At 45.9% G+C, this 15770-nt stretch overlaps 1 protein-coding gene across 2 annotated transcripts in view; it reads left to right on the top strand.

Annotated features, from left to right (window-relative positions):
* NUP54 (nucleoporin 54) overlaps positions 1-14307 on the top strand; it is a 65394-nt gene extending 51087 nt beyond the window's left edge. Inside the window, exons 7-12 of one of the 2 annotated variants that reach the window (XM_068123676.2) lie at positions 119-173; positions 496-589; positions 809-916; positions 1081-1197; positions 1444-1551; positions 13387-14307. In XM_068123676.2, the coding sequence (XP_067979777.1) occupies positions 119-173; positions 496-589; positions 809-916; positions 1081-1197; positions 1444-1551; positions 13387-13500 (596 nt within the window). In that variant the 3' untranslated portion in view covers positions 13501-14307. Of the gene's footprint in view, positions 1-118; positions 174-495; positions 593-808; positions 917-1080; positions 1198-1443; positions 1552-13386 lie in introns of both variants that reach the window. The other variant, XM_068123675.2, reaches the window with a different exon arrangement.
* Positions 14308-15770: the final 1463 nt, after the last annotated feature.

Raw genomic sequence — 15770 nt, 5'->3', positions numbered from 1 at the left:
GAAGTAAGGATTAAGTACATAGAGGGTCATAAAATTGCACTCGGTTCCCCGTCCCTGTTGAGCTAAATTCCCTAAACTCTTAATGTTGCTGATGGAGGTGGCATGTGCTGTGCTGCAGGTATCGTCCCCATTATTTGGGAGCAAGCGAAAGCTGATAACCCGGATCCAGAAAGGTGTGTGTGTGTGCGTGTGTGTGCGTGTGTGCGTGTGTGTGTGTGTGTGTGTGTGTGTGTGTGTGTGTGTGTGTGTGTGTGTGTGTGTGTGTGTGTGTGTGTGTGTGTGTGTGTGTGTGTGTGTGTGTGTGTGTGTGTGTGTGTGTGCGCGCGTGTGTGTGCGCATGCGTGTGTGCGCATGCGTGTGCTGTTGTGACATGTTATACATGTTTGGCTGAGTTGTGTAAACCATTTGTGGCCCACGTACACTACACCACCTTAAAATTTGTAATAACATGCGACTATTTTTGTTGACGAACCTGTTTAATTCAACTTGCTGCAGATTGCTCCCGATACCAATGGTGGGATTCTCCGAACTGGCGCGACGTTTGAAGCTGCAGGAGCAGCAAGGGACCTTGCACACAGCTCGACTTGATGTGAGTGAAGAACTCGCTGGTGTCCGCATTACGAATGATTATGGCCATCAAGCTTTTGCTTTACAGACGGCCTACTCGTTTTCCTGCTTATTTTGGTCATTACGTTTCTCTTAGGTGGTAGGAGTACCTGGATTCGCCATGTGCACACCATTGATTATAACGGATTCTTCCGTCATACAGTTCATTGGATTGGCAAACTTTAATTTTTCTCATTTTTAGCTTATCGCCGAAGATATCTCACAGCTGAAAGGCCTCCAAGCAGCCTCGACTGCTAAACTAGCACAGTTCAAGCGTCGCCACAGCGAGTTAGGCCATCGATTGCTGCAGGTACGGCAAAGTTGTACTCGACCTCCACACTGGTTTTCCCACCATTATGGTAACCCCTCCTTTGTTATCTTGAATGTTTGTGCAGAGACAATTGAATAATATAACATTTGTGTTTTAGTGCATAGTGGTCTGGCACTTGTGCAGGATGTCATATGCTTGGACAGGTGCTTTGCAAGCAGGAAGTTAGCCGGCATGCCGGTTTGGTACGGAAAGAGGAGGAAGATCTGCGGGTGCGCCTGGAAGCCATTGCTGCGGAACTCAACACCCCCACACTATATCGGGTAATGTCCCTCGCGTTTTCGTCATGTTCGTGGTTTGAAGCAGGCCATGCCTTGTGAGAATCGTTTTCATCTGGGCTGTTCCACTATTTCTTACAAAACCTTTAACCTCGCAAAAAAAGAAAAAAATTGTGCATTTATTAGGTGCGAGCATTAAACTAGTTTTGAATAACTTGTGGGTTTTTTCACATGACACCATTGTTCTATTCGTACGCTCTTTGGCCTTCCTCAATGTGCCGTGCATTTCAGGGCCGTTTGAGCGAGTTGATGTCCCAGCTTCGAGTGCAGAGCCATACGGCTCCAGGGCCCGAGGAGCACTACAGCCTGGATCCTCGACTGCTTGTCGAGATCAAACAGGTAGTGGTCATTTCCAACATTTCTGTGTATGTGGTTTCTGTGGTATGCTCTTTAAAATGTCGTGGCAACTAGGGCTGAGCGGTGTTGATATTTGTTTGTTTATCGATTATCGTGCCTCCAAATATCGACGATCTAGCGATATATCATCTCCTGCCTTAATCTCTGGTGTTGGGCTAGCGGCTAGGGTGCCGGCTTAGGATCCTAGGATCCTGGGTTCGAATCTCGGTCGATCGCCGAATTAATACCAGGGGGGGTTGACTCAGCCTGTCATCCTTCCGAGGTCGGCTAATTGAGTACCAGTTCACTGGTAATTCCCTGTTTGTCGTTGAAGGCGGCAAAAAGGGTTGGCGTCAGGAAGGGCATCCGGCCGTAAAACATTGCTTCAAAAAGGGGACCAAAAAACAACAACTACCACGGTCCCCGAAAAGGCCAACCCCCGCGTTGCGGGGAAAAATGGCCTCTAAACGGTGGTTTTAGCGATATATCAACATTGCACAATCATTTGTGCTGACGTAGCACGGCCACCTCACGACGATAGTTGGTGCTATGAGGTGAGGGAGGACGGAGGGGTGGGGGGGTTACATATTATCGATGTTTATTTAACCCAAATACTGACCCACTGTGCAATAGCTCTACGATTTAGCTATTTATCACCATGTAATGTAATCGGTCCTCAAATTAATGTGAACACGTTTGTGTGTTCTCATAGAAAGCGGGGTTTGTGTCATTGTCAGACAAACACAACATGATATTAACGAGTATTTTTTAAATTTTAATTTCACTTTTCCAGAGCGGCGAAGAAGCCATTGTGACCCTTTATCTATACTCTACAGTGTATTAATGAAACCAGATTTGTCCGTCCATCCCTCTGTCTGTCACACCCTTTTCGGTGGGACATCGTTTTGGCGTTACGTCTGCGACACCATCACAGCATAACGTCTAGGGCTCGGCTTCAGCCTCTGCAGACGGGCATTATGTCTAGCGCTCGGCTAGGCCTCTACAGATGAGAATTGCATGTAGCGCTTGACTAGGCCTGGTGTCCACCATTCAACCTGTCCCATACTTATCTATTTCTTTGAAGTTTTTTATTTGTTTACTGTGGGGGGGGGGGGGGGGGGGATGAAATGTGCATCAAACACGACAGTGGGGATGTGGGGTGGGGGGGGGCGGGCAGGAGGGAGGATGAAAGTTACCTTAAACAGACACTTTGAGTCTTCAACATACGTAGCTCATGTGCAGACGAGTGAACATGCTTATTATTTATTTATTTATTTTTATGTTGGAGGCTCCACGCATGGACTATATAGCCCTCATCGAGGCCAGGCCTTACATACATAAAAGAGAAGAAAAGTGTGTGATGTTTGTTTGTAAGAAAGAGAGGTTGAAGCCAGCCCGGTAGCTCTAGGTTTGGATTAAATTTTGGATTGGATTAAATTTGCACCATCTCTCTGGCTCCGACCTCACCCTCTCTGACCACTTAGCCATCACTGTGACCATCAACATCCCCGCCCCAACACCAAGACGTTATCGCACTATCACTTTCCGTAAGCTAAACGCTCTTTCACCTACCTCATTCTCATCCACCCTCTCTGAAAAAATGTCCACTTCTCCCTTCATTGACCTCCACACCCCTTCCGACCTCACTGACTACTACAACCACACTCTCTCCTCCTGCCTTGACCAGCTTGCGCCTGTAAAAACCAAAACAGTTTCTTTCACCCATTCTGCTCCCTGGTTTACCCCTGAACTCCGCCTGATGAAAACTCGTGCTCGCCAACTTGAAAGACTCCGCAATAAAACGGGTCTCACAGTTCACTCCCAAGCCTACAACACTACAAAGATGCCCTCTCCCGTGCCCGCTCAGCCGACTACTCTCAAATTATCCACTCTGGCTCCGGAAACCCAAAAGCACTCTTCTCGACAATAAACAAACTCCTCCGCCCCCTGAACACCACCACCCAGTCATTCACAGTAGACAACTGCATCTCCTTCCTCTCTTTCTTCCAACGCAAAATTGACAACATCTACAACAGCTTGACGACCGCCGCACCCGCTCCCCCTCCAACCACCTGCCCCCCATTGTCCTGCCATCCCCTGTCTCGGTTCTCCCCAATCTCCCCTACTGACCTCTCTGAACTCCTCATAGGAATGAAAACTGCCACCTGCACTCTTGACCCCATCCCCTCCAGCTTTGTCAAGGCCTCCCTCCCTGCTCTCTCTCCACTTATCATTGCAACACTAAACTCCTCCCTGTCTACAGGCATCGTCCCACCTTCCCTAAAAATTGCTGCTGTTACCCCCATTCTAAAAAAACCTGGTCTAAACCCTGACACCCTAAACAACTTCAGACCCATCTCCAACCTACCCTTTCTGTCAAAAGTTTTGGAACGCGCTGTAGCCACTCAACTCAAACATCATCTCTCTGCCAATAACCTGTATGAAACATTCCAATCCGGAATCCGCTCCAACCACAGTACTGAAACTGCTCTCCTCAAAATCACCAACGACCTTCTCCTCTCCTCTGACGCTGGCAACCTCAACATTCTCGTCCTCCTCGACCTCAGCGCTGCTTTTGACACCATCGATCACACCATCCTCCTCACCCGACTTGAATCCACCTTTAACGTTACCGGCACTGCCCTCTCTTTGATTAAATCATACCTCTCTGCCAGACGCCAGTTCATCTCCATCAATAACTGCAAATCCCCCACTGCTCCCCTCCCCCAAGGTGTCCCCCAAGGTTCAGTTCTTGGCCCCCTCCTCTTCATCCTTTACCTGTCCCCCCTCGGTCACTTAATCCGCCGTCATGGTCTCCAATTCCACTGCTTCGCCGATGACATCCAGCTTTTCATCTCCACCAAGTCCGTCTCCACCGACACCCACTCTATCCTGACAAACTGCATCACTGAAATAAAATCCTGGCTTCAAATCAACTTCCTCAAGCTTAACTGTGATAAATCTGAAATAATCATCATTGGCCCAAAAACGCTCACAAAATCCACCCATAACTTTGCCCTCAACATCGACGGTATCCCAGTATCCACCTCCCCTCACATCCGGAATCTTGGCGTCATCTTTGACCAAACCCTTTCCTTCGACAAATACACTAAACAGATCATAAAGTCAGCCTTCTTTCACCTGAAAAACATTGCCCGTCTCCGCTCATCCCTCTCCTCCATGGCTGCAGAAACCCTCATCCACGCCTTCATCACCTCCCGTCTGGACTACTGCAATAGCCTCCTCTATGGTTCACCCTCAAAAATCACCAATAAACTCCAATACATTCAGAACTCCGCTGCCCGTCTACTCACCCATTCCCGGACCCGTGACCACATCACCCCCGTCCTTTACAAGCTTCACTGGCTCCCCATCCCCCAGAGAATCCAGTACAAAATCCTCCTCTTGACATACAAAGCCCTCCATAACCTGGCCCCATCCTACCTGGCTGACCTCCTCTCCAGACACACTCCCACCCGCAACCTCCGCTCTGCTGGTACCAACCTCCTGACCCCCTCCATCCGGACCAAATTCAGATCCTGGGGGGACAGGGCCTTCTCCATCGCTGCTCCCACCCTCTGGAACTCACTACCTCACACCATCAGAGACTCCTCCTCACTCACCACATTCAAAACATCACTAAAGACCCACCTGTTCAACACTGCATTCAACATTCAACCCACAGCATCTAACCCCTGACTATCTCTTCTCCTTCTCCCTCCTTTTGCTTTAAATATTTCCCTATTGATTCTTGTCTTTTTGTAATTGTTGTTTTCATGTATTGTTATGCATTATGTTTTGCACTCTGTCAAAGCGCCTTTGGGCTTCTGGAAAAGCGCTATACAAAATAAATGAATTATTATTGAATTATAGGTTGAGTAAGACAGAAAGTAAGATCAGCAATCCTGCACGGAGAGTGTAAGATGGTTCCGGGCACCACTTTAACGCTCCTAAGTCAGGATGGTAGTACCACCTTGGGCGGTTGCTGTCTACAACCTACTACCTACTCCCTATTAATGAAGTTTAAACCGCATATTAACAAACCAATCACTCGTCAATCCTCAATCTCTTCATGTACAAGCTCACAGTCGCAGCAGAACAATTGTGTAACAGGAACTCCTCTAAAATCATCCAGATAACGATGACCATGTACACGGCTGCTCAACTATCCATCCACATGGTGACTTTGATGATGATGATGTTGATGTTGGGGGTAGTTAGTGGATGAGTGTTGTGTTTGACTATGGTGTTTGTCACTCTGAAGGCAGAATGTTTGGGGGCAGCGCTTTTTGCATGCACGCTTCACCATCTTGATAGAAGCTCTCCTGCACAGGGTTTGAGTCGGAGTTCAGATGTGGTGATTCTATCGGTGCAAATGGCCTCCTTAGGCACAGGCTCAGACCCTGATGATGAGGCAGGAGAACTGACAACTGGGATGGATATTATTACTAAATGAATGAAATACGTCTCAAAATCTTCAGTTTACGATACCGCACACACACCACCTTTACCTTTACCATTACCGAATGTGCCGATATATCGACATTTTGAAAAATGTAGTATCACGTTAATGATATTTTTTTCGGTATCGTTTCAAGATATTGATATCGTACCAAGGTCCTGATGATGATATTTTTGGACAGGGATACCAAGGTCCTGATGATGTTTTTGGGCAGGGATACCAAGGTCCTGATGATGATATTTTTGGACAGGGGTACCAAGGTCCTGATGATGATATTTTTGGACAGGGATACCAAGGTGCTGTTGATGATATTTTTGGACAGGGATACCAAGGTCTTGATGATGTTTTTGGACAGGGATACCAATGTCCTGATGTTGATGTTTTTGGACAGGGATACCAAGGTCCTGATGTTGATGTTTTTGGACAGGGATACCAAGATCCTGATGATTATGTTTTTGGACAGGGATATCAAGGTTTTGATGATGTTTTTGGACAGAGATATTAAGGTCTTGATGATGATGTTTTTGGACAGATTTACCAAATCCCTGATCTCTTCGGACTGAATTACCAAGATTCTGATGATGATATTTTTGGACACAGTTACCAGGCCCTGATGAGGTGTTCGGACAGCTATGAAGTCCATGACATCTTCAGACAGAGTAAAGAAGACAACAACAACAACAACAACAACATGCATTTTAAGGCCATTTTCCCTGCGAGAGCGGGGGTTAGCCTTGCGGTCCCCATGACAATCTTCTCCATTTTGCCCTATTTTCTGCATCTCTCCTTGTTAACCCCCTTGCCCGCATTTCTTCTTCCACCATCTTTAGCCAAGTCTTTCTCGGTCTTCCCCGTCCTCTACTTCCTTCTACATTCATTTCCAGCACTCTTCTCAACCAGTCACTTTCATCCTTCCTCAACACATGACCAAACCATGTCAACCTGTTCCTCTTCACAGCATCAATCACAGGCTCTATTCCCATCATCTTTCGCAATTCATCATTTGTCTTCCTCTCTCTCAACGATACTCCGCACATCCACCGAACCATTCGCATTTCCACCCTTTCCAGCTTTCGTTGCTGCTCTACATTCATGACCCATGTCTCGCTCCCATAAATCATAACGCTTCTCACACATGCAGCATACACCTTTCCCTTCAGCTTCAACGACACTCCCCTCCTCATCAGCACGCCACTCAGTTCCCGAAACTTCTTCCATGCACATCTCACTCGAGCAACCGTTGCCGTGTCTGCAACCATTGCAGACAGAGTTAACAAGGCTCTAATTAAATTGTGATGTGGTTGGACAGTTACCAAAGCCCTGATGGTGTTCAGATAGAGAGTGCCCATTCGACAGAACATTTGGATTTTACCTTTTTTTTTTTTTTTGTATACAACATCGAGGCTCGTGAAAGAGCGAACATTAATCACACAGAAAGACAAACCGACACATAACACATATAATATCGGGAGCGGTAGACAAGATGGGGAGAGAGGGGGAAGGACACAAACACAACATTTGAGAGCAGGGACCGGGAGACATGGAGACATCGAGAGATCTGAGAGAGGGCGAGGGCTTTGGTGGGGGGGGGGGGGGGGCATGGGAAGGGGGCGGTGGGAGAGGTATAAAACATATGGACACTGCCAGGACTTCCAGGAAAGAAGTTGGAATTTCAAACAAGGTGGATCTGGGGTGAATTAGCGGGGGTAGAAAATATCAAGGTTTTGGATGGGGGAAGATAAGAGATGGTGGTGAACAGCTGTTTTAAAGACCTGGAGGGAGGAGTGGGATTGAAGGGAGTGAGGGAGTTTGTTTCAGAGGCGGGAGAAAAGAGGAATGAAAGAGTGAAGGTGAGCAGAGAGCCGAGATTTCGGCAGTTTAACCATCAGAGGGTTGCTGGCAGATCTTGTGCGACCTGTAGGAATATTTGGGGGACAGAGCACAGAGAGAGCTGGGGGTGCAAGGCCAGAGAGGAGTCGGTAGAAGACGGAAAAACCACCAACCTGCGTGCGGTGAGTAAGTGAAAGGCCCTCGGAGATAGCTTCATCGCGGGAGATTCCAATGATTCTGAACGCTTTGGTTTCAACAGCGTGAAGCCGAGCTAGGTGTGAGGCAGGAGCACCGGCCCATAGGGGAGAACAGTATTCCATTGAGCTGCGGATGAAAGCCTTGTATGTGGTGAGGAGCTCAGGTGTGCCGAGGAAGGACTTCGCACGACGGAGGATGCCCAGTCGGCGACTGGCTTTGGAGGCCAGCTTGGAAATGTGGTTTTCCCAAGAAAGATCATGGCAAATAGTGAGACCCAAAAGCTTGAGTGACAGAACTTCTTGGAGAGGATTATTTAGAAAGTGGATGGGAGGGTTGTCCAGTCGGTCTTTTCGGAGAGACATCGTAAGCGTGTGAGATTTGTCAGGATTGAAAGACATGTTCCACTTGTTTGACCAGTTTGTGATTTTGTCCAAGTCTTCAGAGAGTGAGGAGGCTGCAGACTGCCGATCTGAGGGAAGAGGAATGGAGCGGCAGAGAGTGGAGTCATCAGCAAAGAGATAGAGAGGATTTTCAAGAGAGTCAGAGAGATCATTGATGAAGACCAGAAAAAGCACGGGGCCCAGAACACTGCAGCCTGAACAGGAAGAGGATATGAGAGAAACCCATGCAGGGCCACACGTTGACTGCGACTAGAGAGGAAGTCCACCAGCCATGCGTGGAGATTTCCATGGATACCAAAGGAGGAGAATTTGGTGAGCAGACCGGGGTGCCAGACCGTATCGAAGGCACGTGATATGTGACGGGAGACAGCTCTAATTTCCTGTTTGGCATTGAGGACCTCCAGCCATTGTTGAGACAGCAGAAGCAGCATGTCCAGAGTAGAGTGACCAGGTCTGAAACCAAATTAATGATGAGAGATCAAGCCATTGGAGAAGAGGAAAGATTTCATATCCGAAGCAATGATGGAATTCCATGACTTTCCTGATAATTGGGAGAAGGCTGATTGGTCTGTAGTTGCAAGGATCTGTTATTGCACCTTTTTTGTGTAAAGCGGTGATGTTGGCTGATTTCCAAGCAGCCAGCAGATGACGTTGAGCAAAAGAGAGGGGGAAGAGAACAGAGAGAGGGAGTGAAAGAGCGGAAGAGCCTTTTAAGGCCATTTTCCCTGCGAGAGCGGGGGTTAGCCTTGCGGTCCCCATGACAATCTTCTCCATTTTGCCATATTTTCTGCATCTCTCCTTGTTAACCCCATTGCCCGCATTTCTTCTTCCACCATCTTTAGCCAAGTCTTTCTCTGTCTTCCCCATCCTCTACTTCCTTCTACATTCATTTCCATCGGTCTTCTCAACCAGTCACTTTCATCCTTCCTCAATACATGACCAAAGCATCTCAACCTGTTCCTCTTCACAGCATCAATCACAGGCTCTATTCCCATCATCTTTCGCAATTCATCATTTGTCTTCCTCTCTCTCAACGATACTCCCCACATCCACCAAACCATTCGCATTTCCACCCTTTCCAACCTTCGTTGCTGCTCTACGTTCATGACCGATGTCTCACTTCCATAAATCATAACACTTCTCACACATGCAGCAATGCAGCATACACCTTTCCCTTCAGCTTCAATGACACTCCCCTCATCAGCACGCCACTCGGTTCCCGAAACTTTTTTTTCTTTTTTTCTTTTTTCTTTTCTTTTCTTTTCTTTTCTTTTCTTCCTCTTCTTCTTCTATACTGAATCGAGGCTCGTGAAAGAGCTAACATTTACTTCACAAACAAATCAACCAGACAAACAAAATATATAAAAAGAGGGAGCGGAAGACAAGATGGGGAGAGAGGGGAAGCACACAAACATAACATGCGAGAGCAGGGAGATGTGTGGAAGGGGGAGGGCTTGGGGGGAGGAGGCGCGGGAAGGGGGGGGGGGGTTGGGAGAAGTATAAAACACAAGGACACCAAGGACTTCCAGGACAGAAGTTGGTATTTCAAAAAAATGGAATTGGGGTGAAATTAGCGGGGGTAGAAAAGATCAAGGTTTTGGATGGGGGAAGATAAGAGATTTTTTTTAATTATTTTTTATTTTTTTTTGTATACTGAATCGAGGCTCGTGAAAGAGCTGACATTTACTTCACAAACAAATCAACCAGACAAACAAAATATATAAAAAGAGGGAGCGGAAGACAAGATGGGGAGAGAAGGGGAAGCACACAAACACTTGAGAGCACAAACAACATTTGAGAGCAGGGAGATGTGTGGGAGGCAGAGGGCTTGGAGGGAGGAGGCGTGGGAAGGGGGGGGGGGAGGAGGCATGGGAAGGGGGGGGGGGGGAGAAGTATAAAACACAAGGACACCAAGGACTTCCAGGACAGAAGTTGGTATTTCAAAAAAGTGGAATTGGGGTGAAATTAGCGGGGATAGAAAAGATCAAGGTTTTGGATGGGGGAAGATAAGAGATGGTGGTGAACAGCTGTTTTAAAGACCTGGAGGATGGAGTGGGATTGAAGAGAGTGAGGGAGTTTGTTCCAGAGGTGGGAGAAAAGAGGAATGAAGGAGTGAAGGTGAGCAGAGAGTCCTGATTTTGGCAGTTTAACCATAAGAGGGTTGCAGGCAGATCTTGTGTGACCTGTAGGAATATTTGGGGGACAGAGCCCAGAGAGAGCTGGGGGGGCAAGGCCAGAGAGGAGTCGGTAGAAGTCGGAAAGACCACCAACCTGCCTGCGGTGAGTGAGTGAGAGCAAAAGAGAGCACATCTTCTTCTTCCATGCACTTCTTCCATGATGTACATCTTCCATGCACATCTCACTCTAGCAACCGTTGCCGAGTCTGATCCACCTTCTCCATTCAGCATGTCTCCGAGGTAGCAAAATGTTTTCACACCTTCCAGCTTCACGCCGTCTCCAAGATCAAACTCAACATTTCCTCCATCTGCAGCTCCCTCTGTGCACACCTTACATTTGAATGTAGCTGCCACACTGGTTAATGACCCTCTCAGACCACTACATTTTTGATGAACCCACTCAGCGCACATTGTACATTGAATGGAGTTCACTCCGACACCCTTCCTGCACACAGCACACGGCCACTTCCCAGTTCTTTCCACCTCACCACATGCTTTACCACTTGCCATCACCTTCGTCTTTCCTATATTCACCTTCAGACCTTTTGTCTCCATACATTCCTTCCACTTGTTCATCTTTTCCTTCAGTCCATCCATTCTCTCCGCAATCAACACCAGATCATCTGCATACAACAACTCCCACGGTAAACCCTCCTTTACGTTCTGAGCCAGCACCTCCATCACAGCTGCAAATAGTAGTGGACTTAGTACCGACCCCTGATGAACAAGGAAGGCAGTGATTGAAATCTTATTTTTGAAGTTTATACAATAAATTATATCTGCATCCTGGGGATTCGTACTTTTGTTACCAGGCCCTGATGAGGTGTTTGGATAGTTATCAAACCCTTGATTATGTTTGGACAGAGTTCCCAAGGCCCTTGGTGATGTGAAAAGGAATAATTCTGAGTCATCTGCTTATGGATTTATTATTATGATTTTTTTTCTTTTTTTTGATGCAGAAGGCTCCAAGCACAGACTATGTCGTCCTCATCGAGGCCAGGCCTAAATAAAAGAGCTGCATTAATAGAAAAGTGAAGAAGGAGAGAATAGTCTAAGAGTTTTTGAGAAAACAGAGAATCTGCTTTTTGAAAAGGGGAAGATCATAAGTGTTTGTAAAGACATGTGAAGGTCAAGAGTTCCAGAGTTTGGCAGTGGAGGGGAAGAAACAAACATCATAACGGCCCACCCTTGAGTTTCCAATGGCCACACAATAATCATGACATGTCGTGGCTTGTCGAGTAATCCGTGGTCTCGCTAATGGTGGAGGTACACAAGCAGCAAGTTCTTGGAAGCAGAAACCGAAGTAATATCTGTAGAAAAGAGAAAGAGAGCCAACTTTGCGACGTAATTTGAGCGGGTCAAGTTTTGAGGTCAGATTGGGAGAGTTGATAAGTCAGATCACTTTTAATTCAATTCTGTCCAGTAAGTATGTGGAGCTAGAACCTCCCCAGATGATATGTGAGAGCAGATCTCTATACAAGGATGCATCAATCCTTTATATAGTTGAAGCAACTGTTGAGAGGAGAAGAATCTTCGACATCTGAACAGGACTCCCAGTTTCTTCGAGGCAGATTTAGCTATTTGTGTAATGTGTGGATTCCAGGATAGATTTGAAGTTCGGGTAATACCTAGTAGGTTTATTGTATCACATGGTGTAATTGTGGCACTTTCAAAGGAGATTGGAGAGTTGAGAGGAGTTTTAGAGAGAGAGATGGGAAGAAATTGAGTTTTAGAAGCATTAAACTTAACCTGATTACATTTTCCCCACTGGGAAATCTTATCCAAATCCGAATTTAAAGAGGAGGCTGTAATAAAACGAGATGCAGATCGATTGAGGGAAGATGGGGCAGATGGGAAAAACATGGAGGAATGCAACGTTGAGTCGTCAGCATATGAGTGCATTTGGTTATTTGTAGAAGAAAGAAGGTCATTGATAAAAAGAAGGAAGAGTGTTGGAGACAGAACAGAACCCTGAGGAGAACACCGCTGTTGATCGGGAAGGAGGGAGATGTTGAGCCATGGACATTTACAGTGATAGAGCGGTCAGAGAGAAAGCTCGATATGAGAGAGCAGAGTGAAGGAGGAAAGCCGAAAGAGGGAAGCTTGGATATCCGACCCCGATGCCAAACTCTGTCAAAGGCTTTTGAGATCTATCAAGGCCTACAACAAAGGATTCCCCAAAGTCTCTCAGAGAAGAGGCCCAGACATTCGTAATGTAAGAAAGGATATCACCGGTAGATCTTGCCTTACAAAAGCCATATTGATGGTCACATAGAAGACTGTGGGATTCAAGATGTTTGAGGAAATGGTTATTGAGAAGACATTCAAAGACTTTGGAAATAGTAGAAGTCAGAGCAATCGGACGGTAGTTGGAAGTATTTGAACGATCACCCTTCTTTAAAATAGGCTGTGCAAGTTTCCAGGAAAGACAAAAACTAAACAAAAGAGGAAGCACGGGAGCAAGTTCTGAAGAACACTCCTTCAAGACACGAGGAGGAATGCCATCTTGTCCGTATGCCTTGCTTGTGTCCAGAGAGAGGAGTACTTTTTTGACTGCATGGAACGAGATGAAAGGGAGGGGCATAGGATTGGTAATTGGTGAATCAGGTGAAGTTTGCCCAAGGTTTGTCTTAATTTCTACACAATTGTTATTTCATGCGAGCAGTGTCTCGTTGTGCGTCATACAAACTATAGAAAATGTATTGATAATATACTTACCTGTAATTCAGACATACCAACACAGTTTTGTTGCACTTTGTCATATTTGCAGCATCTTGCAGAGCAGCAGAATGGCGTCGCATGCCTCGTGGAGCTGGTGAAAGAAGATCTTGAAGACTTGCGCCTAATGTCCAGTTCCCTGCAGGACATGGGCATCCAGGGTTGATTGTACCATTCGTCAGTTTCAAATATAGCACAGATTGTTTTGGCCTTTTTTATGTGCTCTCCCTTTAAAAATAGAACCATCGAGCTTACTAAATGCCTATATTTTTTATCAACTTTGGCAAAGCCTGGCCTTCGTTGGGCCCACACTTTGCTGCAATCAGCAGTCTTTTCGAGAAACGATGATTTAATGTAAGCGGCAAAAACCTTTTTCAGTGTGGAATTTGAATGAGTGTGATTTCTGTGGAAGTTAGAGTTTGATGAAAATTTTTTAAATCTGAGGCTTCAGTTCAATTAACTGTAATTGTAATGCAGTGTTTTGTACTTGTCTAGGCCATGCCATGAGTTAATTTGCCGGTTGATTTGATACCAATGCACTACCGTTAAAAATTTTCATCATTAAAGTTGGACGGAAATAAAGCAAGTGGATTAAAACATTTGCTTAATAAGAGGTTTTTCTTTTTCACTTAATCATTTTATGGCTTCGTATTTGCGTATTGTTTATCTGTAACTTTGTGGAGGGGGAGATGAGGAAAACCTTGATTTCAAGGAGATGGTTAGAGACGAGCATTGTTTGTTTGAAATTTTCTCATAAGATGGTAAGGATATGATCTCCAGGGTAAACAAGCTTGCATCATGCCAGTGTGTGTACCTTCCTTATATCAAGTGTCATGTGACAATACGGCACTTTCAAAATGATACAAGCTGCCCCAAAATGTTTGGTGAAAACCAAAAAAACCCTCGTTTTTCTGTGCAGAAACCCTAGGACACTGGCGTGTTCTGGGCGAAATAAAGTATATAGTGTGTGTGAGATGAGGATTATTATTTGAAATTGCTCGCAAAGATTCTAAAATAAGTGGAAAATCCTTGGAAAAGTACCCGGGAGAAAGAGCTGTGCTTTTGCACAACAAAGGATTTGTAGAACAATCTCAGCTCACTGAGCGGGCACCTGCTCGTTCTGCAAATTCCCAACCATGTGGGCCAGTGGAAGGACCAAGTGCACACATGCATTAAACAACCCGGTGACGGATCGCTTCCAAAGAATGGACTACATCTGGTTCTTCTAAACTCCGATGGGAAGGACATATTTGGGGCTTGTGAATGCACAGGGTGAGTTTAAAATGATAAGTCAGGAGACGACGATGGTTCACAAGCGAGCGGTATTCAATGACAAAATTCAAAACCGACATTGAAAATATATAAATAGGAATGTATTATCTGTTATGAGACTAGTTAGCTACACAATACCAAAAATTCGGTTCGATTCCGACAACTTTGAAAATTCGACCTTGGTGACCTTGAAATGTCAAAACGAAGGTTACTGACCTTGAAATGAGATGGAAAATAATGTACAATCAGTTATGAGGTTAGTTAGCTACACAATACCAAAAATTCGGTTAGATTCCGACAACTTTGAAAATTTGACCTTTGTGACCTTCAAAGGTCGAAGATTCTGAAATTTGTGGGAAAACTTGTATTTCATGATGTATGTGATAATATAAGATCATGTACGACATTTCACCCTATCAGGAAGCGAACAATGTAATAAAACCATCAAAATCTCACTATCTACCTTTCTTTCTACCTTTTCTATCTATCTTTCTCACTATCTGCCATGGTCTTTCCTGGGAAAACCACATTTCAAATCTGGCCTCCAAAGCCAGTCGCCGACTGGGCATCCTCCGTCGTGCGAAGTCCTTCCTTGGCACACCTGAGCCCCTCACCACATGCAAGGCTTTCATCCGCAGCTCAATGGAATACTGCTCTCCCCTCTGGGCTGGTGCTCCTGCCTCACACCTAGCTCGTCTTCACGCTGTTGAAACCAAAGCGTTCAGAATCATTGGAATCTTCCGCGATGAAGCTAACTCCAAGGGCCTTTCACTCACTCACCGCAGGCAGGTTGGTGGTCTTTCTGTCTTCTACCGACTCCTCTCTGGCCTTGCCCCCCCTGCTCTCTCTGTACTCTGTCCCCAAATATTCCTAGAGGTCGCACAAGATCTGCCTGCAACCCTCTTATGGTTAAACTGCCAAAATCAAGACTCTCTGCTCACCTTCACTCCTTCATTCCTCTTTTCTCCCGCCTCTGGAACAAACTCCCTCACTCTCTTCAATCCCACTCCACCCTCCAGGTCTTTAAAACAGCTGTTCACCACCATCTCTTATCTTCCCCCATCCAAAACCTTGATCTTTTCTACCCCCGCTAATTTCACCCCAATTCCACTTTTTTGAAATACCAACTTCTGTCCTGGAAGTCCTTGGTGTCCTTGTGTTTTA

This window comes from Myxine glutinosa, chromosome 7 (genome assembly GCF_964187855.1).
Source record: "Myxine glutinosa chromosome 7, kmMyxGlut1.1, whole genome shotgun sequence".
NCBI lineage: Eukaryota > Metazoa > Chordata > Myxini > Myxiniformes > Myxinidae > Myxine > Myxine glutinosa.
The sequence above is the reverse complement of the archived record's forward strand: the minus strand, read 5'-3'. Positions and strand labels throughout refer to the sequence as shown.